Below are 20098 nucleotides of genomic sequence, written 5' to 3' on the forward strand. Positions count from 1 at the left end.
GATGAAGTCAAACCCACAAATAGGGTGCAGTCGCTTGTTTTCCATGGACCTGCCTGCCTAGGAGAGGCATGGTCTAGCGCATGTTATTGTTTTTTCAGTCTGTTCATCTAAGGAATACCCCATGTTGATGCCATTGCCCCAGCACACCACTGCATAGAAGATTGTACTGGCGACAACAAATTGGTAAAATACGTGAAGGAGAAGCCTGCATTCTCCAAAGGACCTCAGTCGATTAAATAAGTACTTGCTGGGAACAAGCAAAGAGTGGATCATTTGGATTGCTTTTTCAGGATCTAACAGAGGCGTGAAACTCACCATGCTGCTTCCAGTTTTTCACTGGAGGGCTCTCTATAGCCAGATCTAAAATTTAGTGCATCTGTTCTTGCCGGGATCAGCCATGATGGAATGGCGGACCAGACTTGATGGGCTGAATGGCTGAATACTGCTCCTATGTCTTATGCCTCTGCCTTTAGAATATTATCAGCTCCAACCATGAATAATCACTCTAAAGATACAGCAGAGTTTAATCTGCGTTAGCTGTTTAAATGCTGACAGCTATTCACCAAATTGAGCCCCATATTTTTACATTAGTGCAATAAAAAGAAATGTTATGATTGTTTGGCTATTGAAAACCAAGTTAATGAGGTTGATGTATTTCAGAACCAAATTAGGTAGTTAAATAGATGGGTTGAACTTTATCAATCCCAAAGGAAATTACAGTTCACAGTAGCATTACAAGTGCACAGATGTACAAATATTGGAAGAAAAATAAGAAAGAATAAAAAATAAGTTACCCCAAATAGTTCAACAGGAGGAGGTCATCACTTCCCCAGCTATAGGTTGACTCATTATAGAGCCTAATGGCTGAGGGGAAGAATGACCTCATATAGTGCTCTTTGGAGCAGCGCAGTTGTCTTAGTCTATTACTAAAGTGCTCCTCTGTTCAGCCAAGGTGACATGCAGAGGGTGAGAAACATTGTCCAGAATTGCCAGGATTTTCTGTAGGGTCCTTTGTTCTACCACAGCCTCCAGTGTGTCCAGTTTGACTCCTATAACAGAGCCAGCCTTTCTGATCAGCTTATTGAGCCTGTTGGCATCACCCATGTTGATGCCATTGCCCCAGCACACCACTGCATAGAAGATAGTACTGGCGACAACAAATTGGTAAAATACGTGAAGGAGAGGCCTGCATTCTCCAAAGGACCTCAGTCTCCTCAGGAAGTGGAGGAGACTCTGGCCCTTCGTGTACACAGCCCCTGTGTTGGTGCTCTCCTTAGTCTGTCATCCAGTGCACCCCCCCACACCCCCCCGGTCCTCACTGCATCCATGTCCTTACAACCGATAGTCACGGAGCAGTGCAGGTTTAGTCATTCTAAAGTCTCCTCTGTCTTACTGATGTAGAGCTGCAGATAGTTCAGCTTTCACCATTTGACAAAGTCCTCCACCAGGGCCTGTATTCATCCTCCTGACCTCCCGTGTGTATGATCACTATTATTTAATGAATTGTGTAACTTGTATACTTTCTAACAATGTAGAAGGAGGCATTTGGCTCATTAACTATCAGCCGACTCCTAGACTAATCCCATTTTCTCACATACCCCAGGAACTTATTCTGTCTCACATGTCCATCAACTTCTTCCAATTCTCACACCAAAACAAGGGATAATTTGCAGTAACCAATTAACTTATTAACCAGCATGTCTTTAGGATGAGAGTGGAAATACTGAATGCCAGAGGAGAAATCTATGTGTTCACAGTCAAAACATACAGATTCCATCCTACGGTCAGGATCAAACCTGGTCACTAGAATTGTATTATCACAGTATGATCCACTGTGTTGTTGGTCTGTTCTCAATCTACAGGAGGAATTTCTGAACAAATATAATCTTGTACCACTGTCAAGTTCTTTTACTGCATGTCCTGAGTTATATCCTTTGTACCCAGGAATATTATCTGAAGTTTAGAATGTCATGTTCTGTCATGATGACTTCTAAAAGTCTTTATTTTTGTTTATAATTGAGGAATAAGCATCTGATCCAGATTGTTTTCTGCATGTGTAAATGTTAATACAGAAGGATGGAAAGATTAGGATAAATGGAGAGAGCAGCCCCACGTTTACCAGGGTGGAAGAGAGTGCCTCTCCATTCCTCACCCCGTCACAGATGTTTGAAGGTGTGGCAAGAGTGGACAACACCCCATTGCAGTTACAGACGGAGAGCGACAGCCCTGTATCCCAATCCGAGCAGCTTGTTCCTTCTGCCACGAACAACCTACAGAGCGCACAGGCAGAGCAGGTAAGTGCCCCATCTCTATTCATTAACCAAAATCTTGTGCTGAGGAACTGTCAGTGCTTACAACAGGCCTTTAAAAAAAATGCTATTCTTGAAAGCTGCATTTACAGGTATTCCGGGTTGTGACAGTTAACTTGGTGAAATTATTGCCACTTTTTCTTTTGGGCTGTTAGTCTCCAGGATAACTAGCCTCATGAGCACAGGATTTGTTTTAAAATGGAGGCAGTGCTTGAAGCTTATTGATCTCACACGGACGTGCATGCACCCTGGGAGCGGTGGCCTCACAAAGGTGCAAGGGTCAGGGTTGCCTGACTTCACACGATGACCTCAGGCTGTGAGGCCAGTGACTACAGCTGTTGTCAGTATGGAGTACAGACACAGTACGGCATCAGACACAGAGGAGACAAAAAACTTATTTTCAAGTGCCTTTGGTTCCTTTGCTTCCCACAGGTAACTGGGCCCAATCTTTCCCACAGGATCAAGCTCCTCAGCAAGAGCAGCATTTCTTGTGCACCTCTTAATGCCCTTGAGAAGGTGCTGAGGTACCTACGTAAATTGTTGCCATTTTTCTGAGATAGGAAGACCCCAGAGTACTATTGGGAGAGGGATTTCCAAGATTTAGACAGAAATGAAGAAACAGTGATGCATTTCCAAGTCAAATGCCATGTATTTTGGAGGGAAATCTGCTGGTGGTTTAATGAAAACTGGGTATTCCCATCTGCCTGTTGCCCCTGCCCCGCTTAGTGGTAGGTGTCACAAGTTTGGAAGGTTTTGTCAGAGTAGACTGGGCAAGTAACTTCAGTTCCTTTTATAGTGGATATGGTGCTTCGTCCTGTTAGTGCTAAGCCTCTTGTGAGTATCAAGTGGAAATTATTCCATCACAGTCCAGACTTGTGCATTGTTAATTCTGCAATGGCTAAAGGGTGTATGAGTGAATCATATTTTGAAAGGTACCCATCTTCAAACCTGCTGTTCTCATCACAGGATTAATGTGACTGGTTCAGTTTAAAATTCTGATTACCAGCAGCACCCGGGGTTTGGTGCTGCGGACTCTGGTAAACCAAATCTCTTTAAAGGTCAAAGGTAGATAAATGTCAAAGGCTCTGTCCTGGTGAAAGTATTAATTGCATGATGTTTAACGACGGCTTCGTTATCCTACAGATGGAACTAACTGAGATCTCAGTGGACGTTGCCACCACCCAGCAGCCAAGCATTGAGAATGAATTCGATCTTAAATCCACCTGCAGCGACCCTGAGAAAAAGTCGGTGGAAGATGCCATTCCAGAAGGTGTGCTGCTCATTTGAATTGCTTGTAAATAAATCTCACGTTCTGCCTTGTCATACAATAGAACTTCTCAGAAATCCGTTTTCAGTGAACTCACTAATGAAAAGCTTAGAGGCATTTAACATTGGACCATTGTTTGTTATTTCCATTAACATAGAGAAGCAAGTTACTGTAAAGATGGTCAGAGAAAACACTTACAGAAGATATAACTTCTCATTTGCAGAGCTGTTTCTTTTACCCATCCCTGGATCCTTTGGGAGTCCAGAGAGATGCTAGGAACTGATGTGAATCACTCAGAGTCAAGGATGACTGGATTCCACTTTGCTTCTCAGAAGTAGATGATGTCTGTCTGAATTCTTCAATGTAGGGTGGGCATTGGAGACCAACTACAAAACAGTCTAGACTGAGCAAGATCTTGGTTTATCGGCAAGAAGATTTAAGGCATCTGGAGACCAAGCTCTGATGCACAGACCCTGCACCCACATTCATAAGCATGCGGACACGCGGTCTAGCCCTCTTCCTTGCAAACTCATCTCCGCTCAGATCCTTCCTCAGAATACCCTCCTCCAGCCTCACTCTCCACCCACAGCACCACTCCCTACCCACTCCTAAACCCATTCCTATCTCTGTCCAACTCCTTCCAATTTGTCTTCCTTAACATCTTTCTTCTGTTCTCGAGCCCCATATACCCCAACCTCCCACCAGTTCTCCAGCTGCTGGCTGCTCTTTCCCAATGTGAGGCTGTTATTGACCACTGCTGATTGGCTGCATTTATCTCTCATGTTATGAGCTTTACTTTGATTGTGGTCAATGCTGCCCAGTAATAAGAGCCATATCATTCTACCTGGGGACTCCTTTTTCCTATGCTAGAAATACTTCATTCAGTGGGTTGGGAAAATATTTATTGAGGAAAGTTATCACTCAACAAAAGAGAAACATCATCACCATCCTTTGAAATTATTTATTGGAGCAGTTGCGGTGGGTTTAAATGAATTTAGCAGAGGGCTGGGAGCTGAAGTGATAGGGCTGAGGATGGGGCAGTTGGTATACAAGTAGATGCAGTGTGTAGTGAGACTGTGAAGAAGGACAGGCAGATGCTAGGGCAAAGTTGCAGTCACTGGGATAAGTTGAGTGTAACTTACAAAATCATATTTTGAAAGGTACCCATCCTCAAACATGCGGTTGTCATCACAGGATTAATCTGTTTAAAATTCTGATGACCGGCAACACCCAGGATTCGATGCGGACTTCGGCAAACAAAATATCTTTAAAAGTCAAAGATAGATAAATGTCAAAGGCTCTGTACTTACAGGACTGAAGGTATTACATTTGAAGGCACATGGTATACAGAATAAGGTAGATCATCTAACAACATAGACCAGCACAGGGGAAGATTCTTCAGCCTAAAATGTTGTGCTGAACCAATTAAATTGTTAAGAAATAGCTAACTAAACAAATTTCTTCTGCCTACACAATGTACGTATATTTCCATTTTCTTCAAATTCATGTGCCGATCTAAATGCCTCTTAAGAGTCTCTAATGCTTCTGTCTCTACCAACACCCAAGGCAGCACGTTCCAGTCACCAACTGTCTGTATATAAAAACTTGCCCTTCACATTTTCTTTGAAATTAACCCCACTCACCTGAAATGTACGCCCTCTGGAATTAGACATTCCAGTGCCTGAAAAAAGATATTGTCTGGCTACTCTATCTATGCCTCTCACAATCTTATAAACCTTCATCATATCTCCCTTCAGTCTTCGCTGCACCAGAGAAAACAACCTTTTGTTGTAGCACGTGCCCTCTAATCCAGGCAACATCCTGGTAATCCTCTTCTGCACTCTCCCCAAAGCCTCGACACCCTTTCTGTGGCATACAATACCCCATTTGCAGCCTAACCAGAGCTTCATAAAGTTGCAACGTAACTTCCTGACTTTTGAACTCAGTGCCTCGATTAATAAAGGTAAGCATGCCATATGCCTTCTTAACTGCCCTATCAACTTGTGTAGCCACTTACAAGGAGCTATGTACTTAGATGCCAAGATCCCTCTGCTTGTTAACACTGTTAAGAGCCTGGCCCTTAACAATGTACTGACCTATATCTGACCTACCAGGGTGTAACACTGCACATTTGGCTGGGTTAAACTCCATTTGCTTTTTTCTGCCCTTACCTGTAACTGATCCTTATCCCATTGTATTATTTGCGAGTTTTCTATGGTATCCACTGCACTGCCAATTTTTGTATCATCACCAAACTTACTAACCCACCCATCTACATTTTCATCCAGGTCATTTATATACACCACAAACAGCAGAGGTCCAGTGGAGATCCCTGGTGAATATCACTGACCACACACCTTTAGCTAGAGTAAGTCCTTCTGACCACTACCTTCGGTCTTCAATGAGCAAGCTACAGTTCGTATTTCTGAACCTAAATGGTCAATTCACCATGGATCCCATTCACCTTAATCATCTGGAGGAGCCTCCCATGAGGAACCTTACTAATCCATGTAGATAACATCTATAGCTCTATTTTCATTAATCATCCTTGTCAGCTCTTCAAAAAACTCATTCATGCTGGCTCTCCCTAATTATGTCTTTCCAAGTGTTCATAAGTCCTATGCCTAAGAATTCTCACCAGTAACTTCCTTAACAATGATGTGAGACTCACCAGTCTAGGATTATATCTGAATTCTTTCTTGAATAGTGGAACAACATTAGCCACTTGCCAGTCCTCCAGGACATTGCCTGTGGCTAGAGAGGACACTAAGCTATCAGTCAAGGCCTCAGCAATCTCTTTTTTTGGTTCTCTTAATAACCTGGAGCATATCCCATCAGACCCTGGGGACTTAGACACTTTAATGCTCTTTAAGAGACCGGACACTACATCCTCCTTTACATCGAAATACCCTATCATATCAATATATTCAGCACTGATCTCCCGATCTTCCTTTCCTCTACCATGTCCTTCTCCTTGGTAAATACTGATGTAGAGTGCTCATTAAGTACCTGATGCACCATCAATACCTCTCGGAGACTGGAAGTGAACGATAGGCTTTTATTAGCAGCAAAAGGGAGCACGACATCCTGGAGACTGAGGGAGGAGCAATGCCCCAATAGCCTTTATACAGGGGTCTGTGGGAGGAGCCACAGGAGCAGTCAGCAGAGGGGCGTGTCCAGACAGGTATATATAGTTTACCACAGTACCTCACCCATATCCTTGGCATCCAAGCAAATGACCCCACCCACTGCCTTTATCCCTGGGTGGTCCTAACTTCTCCCCTGTATTCCTTGTGCTCTTGATGTATGTGTATAATTCCTTGGGATTTTCTTTAATCCTTCTTGTCAAGGACTTTTCTTGGCCTCTTCTGGCCTTCCTATTTCTCTGGCTTTTTTTCTGGCTCCTTTATAATCCTTAAGGGCTGTGTTTGATTCCAACTTCCTTAGCTTTACATTCTTCTTTTTCTTCTTGACCTAAATTCATCACCTCTCTTGACATCCAAGTTCTCTTAACTTGCCATCCCTGTGCGTCCTTCTGACTGGAACATCCCTGCCGTGTACTCTGTGCAGTTTGACTGTAAACTCCACACATCAGATGTGGACTCTCCCAAAAACAGTTGTTCCCAATTAACTCTCCCTAGTTCCTGCCAAGTGCTCATAATTTGCCTTGCTCCATTGTAAAACTCTCTCACTAGGTCTATACTTACCCTTATCTATAGCTTTCTTAACACTTGAGGAGTTATCATTACTGTTCCCTAACTGGTCACCTGCTGAAAGGGTGGTAACCTGGCCAGGCTCATCACCCAGCATCAGGTCATCAGCCCCATTCTCTTGTTAGACTACATATTAGAATATAGAATGTGGAAATCTACAGCACATTACAGGACCTTCAACCCATGATGTTGTGCTGACCCGGTAACCTACTCTAGAAACTGCTTAGAATTTCCTCACTGCAAAGCCCTCTATTTTTCTAAATTACATGTACCTATCTAAGAGTCTCTTAAAGGACTCTATTTGATCTGCTTCTACTGCCGTCACTGGCAGTGCATTCCACACACCCAGCACTGCGGCCTCTCGTGTTAGCCTAGGAAAAAGACGCTGACTATCCACACGATCAATGCCCCTCATCATCTTATACACCTCTCCCTGGTCACCTCTTATCATCCATTACTCCAAGGAGAAAAGGCCAAGTTCACTCAACCTATTCTCATAGGGCATGCTCCCCAATCCAGGCAGTATCCTTGTAATTTCCCTCTGCACTCTCTCTATAGTACTGATTTAAGAAACACTCCTGGCTGGGTGCACCTAACAAATTTTGCCACATCTAAACCTCTCAAACTCAAAACAGATTATTTTAGAGATTTCAGAGGCATGGGAGAAGAACTGGCCGAAGTTAATTGGAAGGGGACAGTAGCAGGGTTGATGAGCAATGGCTGCAGTTTCTAGGGGAAATTCAGAAGGCACAGTATAGATACACAGCCCAAAGATGAAGTATTCCAAAGGGAGGACGAAGTAACCATGGAAAGAGAGAAACAGCATAAAAGCAAACAGAGGGCATAAAATATAGCAAAAATTAGTGGGAAGTTAATGGACTGGAAAGCCTTTAAAGTCCAAGAGAAGGCAACTGAATAGCCATAAGGAGAGTAAAGATGAAATAGGATACTATGTTAGCGAATAATATCAAAGTTTTGGTTAATACCAAAACTTTTTTCTGATATATAAAGAGAGAAAAAAGAGGCAAGAATGGATATCAGACCACTGGAAAATGATGCTGGAGAGGTAGTAATGGGGCACAGAGAAATGGTGGATTAACTTGATAAGTATTTTTCATCAGTCTTCACTGTGGAATTCACGAGCAGTATGCCAGAAATTCGATAGTGTCAAAGGGCTGAAGTGAGTACAGTTACTATTGCTAAGGAGAAGCTGAAAGGTCTGAAGGTAGATAAGTCAACTAGACCAGATGGATTACATCCCAGGGTTCTGAAAGAGGTACCTGAAGAGATTGTGGAGAGATGTGTAGTGATCTTCCAAGATTCTCTAGATTCTGGAATGGTTCCAAAGGACTGGAAATTTGCAAATGTCATTCCACACTATAAGAAAGGAGGGAGACGGAAGAAAGGAAATGCTTTGTCAGTTAGCCTAACTTCAATGGTTGGAAACATGGTGGAGTCCATTATTAAGGATGAGGTTTGGGGTACTTGGAGGCACATGGTAAAATCGGCCAAAGTCAGCGTGGTTTCCTTAAGGGGAAATCTTACCTGACAAATCTGTTAGAATTCTTTGAAGAAAATAACAAGCAGGGTGAATGAAGGAGAGTCAGTGGATGTTGTCTACTTGGATTTTCAGAAGGCCTTTGACAAGGTGCTGCATGTGAGGCTGCTTAACAAGATGAGAACCCATGGTATTACAGAAAAGCTATCAATATGGATTAAATATGGGGTGACTTGGCAGGAGGCAAAGAGTGGGAATAAAGGGGACATTTTCTGATTGGCTGCTGGTGACCAGTGGTGTTCCCCAGGGTCAGTGTTGTGACCATTCCTTCTCATGCTAAATGTCAATGATTTTGATGATGGGATTGATGGCTTTGTGGCCATGTTTGCAGATGATACAAAGATAGGTGGAGGGGCAGGTTGTGTTGAGGAGACATGGAATCTTCAGAAGGACTTAAACAGATTGGGAGAATGGGTGAAGAAGTGACAGATGGAATACAGTGCAGGGAAGTGAATGCTCATGCACTTTGGTAGAAGGAATAAAGGCATGGACTATTTTCTAAATGGGGAGAAAATCCAAAAACCAGAAATGCGAAGGGGCTTGGGAGTCCTTGTGCAGGATTCCCTAAAGGTTAACTTGCAGGTTGAGTCAATAGTAAGAAAGGCAAATGGAATTTGCAGTTCATTTTGAGAGAACTAGAAATGTAAAGCTGAGGCTTTATAAGGCAGTGGTGAGGCCACATTTGGAGTATTGTGAACAGCTTTTGGCCCCTTTTCTAAGAAAAGGTGTGCTGACACTGAAGAGGGTCCAGAGGAAGTTCACGAGAATGATTCCTGGAATGAAAGGGTTAATATATGAGGAGTTTTTATTGCCCTGGGCTTGTACATCACTGGAGTTTAGAAGAATGAGGGGAATCTCATTGAAACCTAACTAGTATTGAAAGGCCTAGACAAAGTGGGTGTGGCGAAGATGTTTCCAATTGAGTGGAATTCTAGGACTTGAGGGCACAGCCTCAGAAAGGAGGGGTGTCCAGTTAGAGCAGGGATAAGGTGAAATTTCTGTAGCCAGAGGGTTGTGAATCTGTGGAATTTGGTGCCAGAGACATCTGTGGGGGCCAGGTCATTGGATATATTTAAAGCTGAGGTTGATAGGTTCTTGATTGGTCAGGGTGTCAAAGGGAGAAGGCAGGAGAAGGTTGAGAGGGATAATAAATCAGCCATGACGGAATGGCAGAACTGCCGTGATAGGACTAATTCTGCTCCTGTGTTTTATTGTCTTATTTTTACAATGAAGGAACAGCATTGGCTGAATGGTTTATTCCTGATTCTTTGTTCCTTTTGAAACTATTTATTTACACTAAGAGAGAAAAAAAATCACTTACTCTCTTGTATTACTTTGCAAAATATGAAGAAGATCATCACGAAGACCTGCAAACTTCACCTGAACCTGTTGCCCTGTCGGGCAATGCTGAGTTGGACTTAAGGGACACATTAGATTCCAAAATAATAACCACAGATGAAGCCTGCTTAACTCTCAAGAATGAGGCATCAGATAACAGCACCCAAGAGCAGCTTGATCAAGAAGTAAGCTTTTCTTCTAAACCAATATAAAGCTTAAAAAGTTGCACTGCATCTATATTTACAATTTGTTGTTTACTGTAAATTCTGGTGTATAAGCCGAACTAGAGTATAAGCCGGCCCCTATTTTCAAGGTTGAAAAAGTGATTTTTTTCACGTTACCTTTGTATAAGCCAACCACTTTTGTAGAGGTTTTTGATTTAACTAGAAAAGATCACAAGATCTTACATACTCAGCTTTGGCGGATCCAGACCCTGGAAATTTTGTGAACTAGTACCTGCTAAGAAAACAGGCCTACACACTGTAGAGTGTTATAAGCCAATTCTTAATAAATAAATCCGGGAGGGAAGTTTTGGATTAAGTTCCCAATGGTAAAGAATCCTCTGAAATGTAACCCCTGTGAAACCATTTAGCACCCATCATAATATCGTTAAGACATAACACGGGGTGGCGGGATCAGTACGTGTACTCAGTATTGAGTTTGCGACCAGCATGTACAAAAGATTAAAACAAATGCAATATGATGCTGGCTTCAAGCTGAAGGGTGTTAATTTTACTAAAGGAACGAATAATTCTGCAACTGCTAATAAGTTTAGTGTAAACGAGAGAGTGAGAGAGTGGAGAAAGGCAGAGGACACGCTGAGGGAAATGCCAAAGACGAAATGTGCAAACCACAGGAAAACATGCCAGTGGCCAGAACTGGAAGAAAAAGTTTTAGAGTGGGTGAATCACCAGCGATCGTCTGGATACACTGTTACCAGCGAAATGATTCGAGTTCAAGCATTGAAATGGGCCAAAAAAACACCATGAAGCCAGCGAAAATTTCAAAGCTACATGAAGTTGGTGCACCTGATTTATGAATAGACGTGATCTTGTGTTGAGACACAAAAACAAAGATTGCTCAGAAAATTCCCACGGGGTGTTGTTTATGTTCAAGAACGCTGCTGGATGGACGAAGCGGGTTGCTTGAAGTGGGTTAAAGAGGTGGGCGTTGATGTCCCAAAGGTTTCAGGAAGGAAAAGACACTACTAGTCTGGGATATGTTCAAAGCGCGCTTGTCAGGTGAGACAAAGGTAGCATTGAAAGCTGAAAATACGGGCATTGTGGTCATCCCTGGTGGTTTGATGTCCGTGCTCCAGCCATGAGATGTGAGTCTAAACAAACCATTCAAAGAATGCATGTGTCGACAGTGGAATCAATTTGACTCAAAAACAACCAATAAATACGACCTGTCTTCCATGTGTTCGTTTTTCCAAAGTTGGCACTCTCTATATAAGCCGACCCCCTAATTTTAGGGCCAAATTCTCAGCTTATTCACTGGAATTTATGGTAATTGTGATGTTTTCATTTTTTTCTGAAAGTTGTGAGATCAAATATTGAAGCAGTTCGTGAATAAACAACTAGGGACTGACTGGAAGTCCATGGTCACTTAACTTTTCAATTAATTGTCTGAACTTAAGATCGCAGTTCTATCTGATACAGTCTAATACTTGCAATGTTACAAAATCAATTTTGTGTTTTAACACAAAACAGGGATTAAAATCAGTAACACCTCAATTGGACAAAACTGGAGATGTATTGGATTCAGAACAAAGGATAACTGAAGTGAAGGAAGAAGCAGCAGAGAACAGTCAGCCTGTTGACATTATTATTCAACAAGGTGAGACGTCAAAAAGAATAGGGAACACATCTGCTGTAATGAGATAGAATTGGCTTTGAACCGCAATATCTAGTGTGTTTTCTTAGTTTTTAGACTGAAAGTGTAACAAATTTTAAGTAAAATTTTGTGCATAAAATCTGGCAGAGGCACAGTTACAGAACTTTAAATGCATGTTACATTAAGCTCAATGTTCAACTATCTTTAACAATAGTTTTAAAAGCATTGCACTATAAGTCAAGCGGTGCCCCTAGAATTAACTATTTATTTTGGGAGCCTCAACCTAATGCACTTATTGTTTTTCAATATTTTGCATTAAATAAATGCTATATTTAAGAGTTAAATATTGGTAAAGTTTAATTTATACACCTGCAAATGGATATATTTTAAAATAAAATGTAAGCTGTATCAATTCAGCATCTTGTAATAAGCCAGATTTAAATAAGCTGGAAATGACTGTTAATGAAATATAAAAACAATTATAGAACCATAGAACATTACAGCACAGAAAAAGGCCTTTTGGCTCTTCCTGGCTGTGCTGAACCATCTTTTTGCCCAGTCCCTCTGGTCTGAACCTGGACTACCTCTCATCCATGTACCTGTCGAAGTTTTTCTTAAATGTTAAAAGTGAGCACACATTTACCACTTCATCTGGCAGCTCATTCCACACTCCCACCGCTCTCTGTGTGAAGAAGCCCCCCCACTAATCTTTACTTTAATATTTTCTCCCTTCACCCTTGATCCATGTCCTCTGGTTTTTTTCTCCCCTAGCCTCAGTAGAAAAAGCCTGTTTGCATTCACTCTTCCTATACCCATCATAATTTTATATACCTCTATCAAGTCTCCCCTCATTCTTCTACACTCCAGGGAATAAAGGCCTAACCTATTGAACCTTTCTCTGTAACTCAATTTCTCAAGTCCCGGTAACATCCTCGTAAACCTTCTCTGCACACTTTCAACCTTATTAATATCCTTCCTGTAATTCAGTGACCAAAACTGCACACAATACTCCAAATTTGGCCTCACCAATGCCTTATACAACTTCACCTTAACATTCTAACTCAATACTTTGATTTATAAAGACCAATGTACCAAAAGCTCTCCTTACTACCCTATCTACCTGTAACGCCACTTTTAAGGAATTTTGTATCTGTCTTCCTAGATCCCTCTGTTCTATTGCACTCCTCAGTGTCCTACCATTTACCTTGTATGTTCTACCTTGGTTTTTCCTTCTGAAGTGCAATACCTCACACTTATCTGTATTAAACTCCGTCTGCCATTTTTCAGCCCGTTTTTCCAGCTGGTCCAGATCCCTCTGCAAGCTTTGAAAACCTTCCACACTGTCCAATACACCTCCAATCTTTGTATCATCAGCAAATTTGCTGATACAATTTACCACATTATCATCCAGATCATTGATATAGATGACAAATAACAATGGACCCAGCACTGATCCCTGTGGTACACCTCTAATTCTCCTGCTAGGTTGGGCATTGCAGTCAGTTCCTTGTAAATGTGGAAAAAGTTAATATTTTTCAAAAGCACTAAAAGAGAAGGACATTATTAAAATTTAAAACAGGTCCAAAAGTAAGGCTACCTTTGGGCATAAGGCCTACCTATAGGTGTGGTGTCAAAAGAACACCTTTTGGTGTCCTTTTGAACTAATTAGGATTGTTGATGAATTTATAAGCTAAGATACTTGATGAAAATTGAAAGTCGGCTACCTAAAGGTATAGGTTTGCTTTGGAACGAATCCCTCTTATTAAGTGGCTAGATCTTCCATAATTTTATACATTTGAATGAAATTCTTCCTTAATTTCATTCAAATGTATAAAATTATGGGAGATCTGGACATTTAATAAGAGAGATTAATTTCCCTTGGTGGAAATGTGAATAATTAGGGAATATAGATTAAAGTTACTTTGCATAATGTTTTGCTCAGAAATTAGGAAACATTTTTATCACTGGTGAACTCCAGAGTCCTCTACCTAAATGAGCAATAGAGACATAAACTTGCATCACATTGAAATTGTTTCTGGCTGAGTGCTTGAGAAGCTGTATTGTACAAGGCTAAGTCAACAGTCAACATTGTTTTTTGTCATATCCACACATACATGAATGTACAGGTACAATGAAAACTTGCAGCAGCGTCACAAGAATGTAACATCATATAAACAGCATTCACAAGATAAAACAAAAATTATACACAATCCTTACAAGAAAAATAACTATTCAAACAAATATAAAAATATAAATTGTAGTGCAGACTGTAGTGCAGACATGATGTTGCTAAAGTGTAGTGGTGATTAGGTTTGCGCTGGTTGGTTTGAGAACCATATGGTTGAAGGGAAGTGCTGGTGGCGTGGAACTCCAAGCTTCTCTAACTCCTGCCTGATGGTAGCTGTGAAAAGGTGGCATGGCACGGATGATGGGGGTTTTTGGAACGTGGTAGCCTTGAGGCAGCGCATCTTGTAAGTGCTACTGATGGTGGAGAGGGATGTGGGATTAACCCAGACAGATTTTTTATTGTTGTCTCCAACCTCTGCCACAAATTCTGTAATTTAAGCAACCTCAGCTAGTTTCCCAGCTGTCGGGAATAACTGAGGGTGATGAGCAGAGCATTTCTGGCGTGTTTTTTTTCTCCTCTGTTTACAGCCTGAAGGATGCACCTGCAGATCTGTGCCCAGTACGTATTGTTGACACCCATAAATGGGAATCTCTCAAACTTTTGAGAGTTCGGTGGCAGCCATGGCATGGTGCCATGATAAATTACAGTATAAACAATTTCTGAGTGTTTGGGGAAACTATCTCGCTTGGCTTCTCAGCATCTCAACTAGCTTTCAACTCATTGTTTCATGAGCTTGTATAGAAAAACCTTTGCTTTGAGATATATATTTTCTAAGTCTTTCCATGTGGAAATTAGTCAAAGATTATGAATTGTTATAATGCCTTCCACTATAAAATCAAATTATAATCTACAGTGGATCTCTTATTCGGTCTAGTTACTCAATAATTAGGAAATAGCACACCAGGTTTTTACCCAGTAAAGGACTAATATTCCAGTTATGGCTCCTTCTGATATTAGGTAATCCTTCAGAGTCAAACATGACTTGCTTCCACACCTGTTCTCTGGGCTCAGAACTGGTTGATGAGGCCATCGTGGGATTCGCAGACTCTACTACAGGTGAGATTGAAGCTACTTGACAGACAGTTGGGTGGGTAGTTGATGGGGGTGGGGGGAAGGGTTCTTCCTTTTGCAAATTAATCTGTACTTCCACGTGTTCCCAGTGAAGAATCTCAAAGTTCTGAAAACCATTCCAGCTGCTTCTTCTGTTTTGGGCCAGGAATTCTCATGACTGGTTCTTTCAAGGCGGTTTTGAGAACATCTTTGAACCATTACCTCTGTCCTCCCTGTGATCTCTTGCTATGACAAAACATTGAGTAAAGTTGTTTATTTTAGTTTTGGCACATGAACAATGCAGCCAGACACTGGAGCTAGCTATGAGTTAATGGAGCCTTGACACTGGAAAGGATGTTTACGTTTGCCCGCTGATCCTCTCGTGGACTGGGTAATTTTGCAGAGACTACATTGATTCAATCAATACATTGAGGAACCTTCTATAAGTTGTCTATGGTACTGAAGAGTGCAGGAGGGTGGACTGTTGCTGGACAATTCGTAAGGTTTGAGTTTGGAGCTGTCCACTTCAAACACTCTTCCTCAGACAGCCAAGGATGTGCTAGTATGCAGGAAATGGTATTTAATCTGATCATCATTGGCTGCCCTTTCTGAGAGTTAGCTCCTTGTATATGAAAGGTATTTTGTGTTGTCTTGGTTTTATCATGGACTTTACTTTTGGAGGTTAATTTTAAGCAGCAAGAGAAGATTGGTAACAGGGTCTTTGATCTGCAGATGTTAACTGTACAGCCAATTCTCTGGCATGCTTCAGTGAATGAAAAGCTGGCTTGGAATATGACTATAAACATGCATATGCACAAAATAAGACTGCATTTTGCAACTCGATGACTCGAGTTTTCTTGATTCAGGACTGGATGTGAAGTAGGATGAAGTTTCTCATTCATTTTTTACATTAATTTCACTCCTGTGAGAAGCCTGTTGGAGATCAGGTGCAATATAATCATGAGAAAGATTAAGGAAAGGGTTGGAGCTACGGTGCAGTCTTGCTGACCTCCAGTCTGCCGTAGCATTGGGTTAGGGTGGACCATTGGGCAGAATAGCAATTTGCATGTCACTGTGTGGTAGGCATGGGGTGGGGGCGTCGATATTTCTGAAGATAACAAAATGCATGATAGATTGTCCACAGCCCTATTTGAGAAAAAGGCTCTGATGCAGTAAAAAAAAAGCCATGTTCATGCTGTTCCCTGCACTTTTCAGTTTTTTGCATGGTACTGGTCATGTTTATCCTCCCTCTGGGGCAGGGGTTCCTGGCCTTTTTGATGCCATGGACCAAATCCATTCAGCAAGGGTCAGTGAACCCCAGGGTGGGAACCCCTACACTAGATGTATGTAATCCACACTGTAATTAAAGAAGCAGCTCTTCACGCACACAAAATGTGTCTACATTCTTGAAGACAGTTCCAATTACAGCTTCTGAGGTCCCAGGCATACTAATCTCCATCGGCTTGTGTATCAGATTATGTATGCTCCACTGACATTACTCCATTGGCTCTGAAATCATTCCATTATGATTTGATCTCATTCATTTTTTCTGTTTGTGGTCTACATGAGCCACCTCGTTGGTCAGGTGTGTGAGGAAGTGCTGCGCTCCCTTACCTTCTCAGCTTGTTCTCTCTGCCACACTAATCAGTAGCCAATGTGCTTCTGCCTTCTGAAGCTTTCTCCCTGTGTGACTCTACCGGATATTTCTCCCACTTTCTTCAAAGTTACTTAGTGAAACTCTCTGGCACTCATTTATCCCTCTTATTGCGACCAAAGCTTATCGTTTTCATTCTTAATTGACATGGGAAATTTTAGCAATTTGAAGTGACAAATTAAGAAGCATTATGTATTATGACTCTGAACTTGTACTCACTGGAGTTCAGGAGAGTGAGAGGAATTTCATTGAAGCCTACCAAATATTAAAATCCTGGACATGGAGAGGATGTTTGCAATAGTGGGAGAATGTAGGACCAGAGGGCACAGCCTCAGAATTGAAGGATATCCCTTTTAAACAGAGGTGAGGAGGAATTTCTTCAGCCAGAGAGTGGTGAATCCGTGGAATTCATCTGATACATTTAAAGCAGGGGATGATCGGTTCTCCACAAAAGAAGAGAGTGCACAAAGAATGAATGACAGTTAAACGTTAGAATCCCAAAGCACCTCCTCATCTCCCCCTTCCCACACATAAGTGCCATCCCACTCCCCCACCAGCAAAAAAGCATCAGCACCCTCCACTGAGCACTCAAGCATGCAGCAAAGCATCAATAAAGACGCAGTACCCCAAAGACTACTCGTTCATGCGGTATTCGACATACCACAGGCTCTCTCTCTCCCTAATAAGGGTAAAAGAGGTGCCCCTGTTTCACAGGCGTGAGGGGAGACATAACAAAACAACTCGCCGGTTTATGGTGTTAAAAATCTGTTGCGTCACTTTTTCCAAGCTCTGTGCCCAAAGATCTCTGGTCTCTGGGCACACAGCCAGCAGCCAGCTCACTGCTTTCGAACTTCCGTGTACTCCCATGACACATCAGGCGGTGGCAGTAACCTCAAATCCGCCCGCCACCAGAACCACGAAAATCCAGCATCCTGAAGGTGCGTTAGTCTTCCAGGCTGCATCCCTGGCATATCGAAAAGTGGCCGGTCGTGAGGCCCTGAGAGTGGGTCCCATTCCCACGAAGAACCAAAGTCAGCATGTAACTCCAGGTTAGGGTCTTCAAAAGCACCCTGAAAAGGAAAAAAAGGAGACATTAAAGATAGAATAGAGCTGTTTCTGAAGATGCAAGCAAAGGAGTTGCTGTTAGGCTCCATTGTCCTAAGCTCTGCCCTCTGACTTGATGGGCAGAATGGCCTAATTCTGCTCCTATGTCTTATAACACTGGACAAAATGGGAATAGCATTGTAATATATAATGTTGAATAACAGTTGAGATAAGAATACAATATATCTATAATTACACAGAATGAAACAATTTAGCCTGTTGGGTCCATACTAGCTTAGTGAGGGGGCGTCCCTTTTGCCCTTCCCTTATTTCACTCTCTTTATTTTCCTTGTATCCTGCTACTTATTCTCTCTCACTCACTTCCCTTTGCCATTAACCTGCACTATAGGGAAAATTATTGTAGCCAGTCAACAGTTCAGCTACACACACAAAACACTGCAGGAACTCAGCAGGTCAGGCAGCATCCCTGGAAAAGAATAAACAGTTGACCTCTTGGGCCAGCACTCTTCTTCAGGATTCATTAGCTCCTCTTTGGGATGTAGCAGGAAACCAGAGCCCCTGGAGGAAATCCACACAGTCACAGGGAGAATCTGCAAACACAGCACAGAACTACTCAGTCTGCATCATACCCATGTCCTTGGAGTTAATGGGCCAACAACATTGACTACTGAGCCACTCTAACCACCAGGACAAGACCAGGAAATATACTGTTAAAAATGACTAGAGCACTTACCCATGCAGATTGGAGCTATTTTGCGTCTGAACCTTCGGCAGAGGAGCCTTGATTTTTAAATGCATAAAACAATATCCCGTGCATCAAAACCACAGCTGAGGCCTTTAAGTGAGGCCTCTCAGCCCAGAAGGAAAGTTTTGGCATTCGCTGCCTTTTATGCTGCTCTGCGCCCTCATTATGCCTTACTGAACACCCTAGCAGTCATCACATTGGATTTGGATGCCTCTTTTCTATACGAAATAACTCAAGTTCCTCCAATTTTCCTGGTAATACAGACTGTCGACATTATTATATTGAGTAATTTTCCTCAATAGTCCCTGCAGTATCTTTCATGCTGAAAACCACCATTGTTTATCTGTGACTAGAATTCAGCAGGCTAATCATGAGTACAGTCTAATCATAAGTTCTGTTAAACTTGGGGAGTTCAGTTTTGGCTCGGTAATTCAATCAATAGGCTTTGTCAATTTGTGCATTCATTAATTTTACACTGTACCGACAATTTTATCATTGACTTTATCTCTTGGTATTTCAACTTACCTCTTGTGTATGAACCATGTTTCCCTCCTTTACTGTTTGTCCTATCCCTTTAGATGTTTTGTTTAAGTTATTGCTTTTGTTGCAAAGCTTCTTTCAAATTCAGTTTCATCTGGAATGTTGTCCAGTTATCACTTGAGTTTCCGAATCCAAGTCTTCATATAAATTAGAATCTGTGTTGATCCCAACAGGGAAAAGCTGGGATGCTCCATTTAGTGTTCCTGGTGTTTATTATATTCTTCCAATAAAATCAGCATTTTCTACCTTTTAAACATTTACATTTCCTCCCTTGAATCCACAGGGCTTTGTATTTAACTGATAGCTTTTCATTACACCAAAAATAATTAATTGTAAAATATCTTGGACATCCTGAAGTTGGTATGAATGCAAGTCTTTCTTGGATTTCAGACATATTTGAAAAATTGCTCAATTATGAAACTAATTCTTCTCCAGGTTTTGTGGGTGAGCTTTGGCTTTAACATGTGTAGCTGCTGACAGTTTCTCATGTAACTGTGAGCGGCTTCAAGATTCCCACTCAAAGGTAGAAGCCCTGAAGCTGTGATTGGAGGTTTACACCGGTCGTATCCAAATGCACTCTGGCAGTGGACTGTTTCATTCACCCATCTATGGTGGGGAATCTGCTTAAGTGTGCAAATTTAGCCAAGGGACTGCTTCATATAATTGACAGTGCACATCCTTGAGGAACTAAAGTAAGTTTAGTTTTTAGATTTTTAAGTTGTTTATTTATTTGGTGATACAGAGCATAGTCAGGCCTTTCAGCCACACAGCCCCTGCAACCCCCGACAGCCCTGATTTAACCCTAGCCTAACCATGGCACAATTTACAATGACCATCTGACCTTTGGACTGTGAAAGGAATCTGGGGAGAACCCACACCTTCCAAAGGAAGCACA

The 20098-nt window shown here is 41.9% G+C and overlaps 1 protein-coding gene across 9 annotated transcripts in view; it reads left to right on the plus strand.

Annotated features, from left to right (window-relative positions):
* The window catches only part of LOC132404711 (LIM and calponin homology domains-containing protein 1-like), a 365397-nt gene that overhangs the window by 312808 nt on the left and 32491 nt on the right, over positions 1-20098 (plus strand). For 8 of the 9 annotated variants that reach the window (XM_059989090.1, XM_059989092.1, XM_059989096.1 and 5 more), the window contains 5 exons: positions 2073-2294; positions 3453-3579; positions 10198-10370; positions 11898-12024; positions 15107-15205. In XM_059989090.1, coding sequence (XP_059845073.1) covers positions 2073-2294; positions 3453-3579; positions 10198-10370; positions 11898-12024; positions 15107-15205 — 748 coding nt within the window. The remainder of the gene's footprint in view (positions 1-2072; positions 2295-3452; positions 3580-10197; positions 10371-11897; positions 12025-15106; positions 15206-20098) is intronic. The other variant, XM_059989091.1, reaches the window with a different exon arrangement.

This window comes from Hypanus sabinus, chromosome 14, assembly GCF_030144855.1.
Source record: "Hypanus sabinus isolate sHypSab1 chromosome 14, sHypSab1.hap1, whole genome shotgun sequence".
NCBI classification, from domain to species: Eukaryota; Metazoa; Chordata; class Chondrichthyes; order Myliobatiformes; family Dasyatidae; genus Hypanus; species Hypanus sabinus.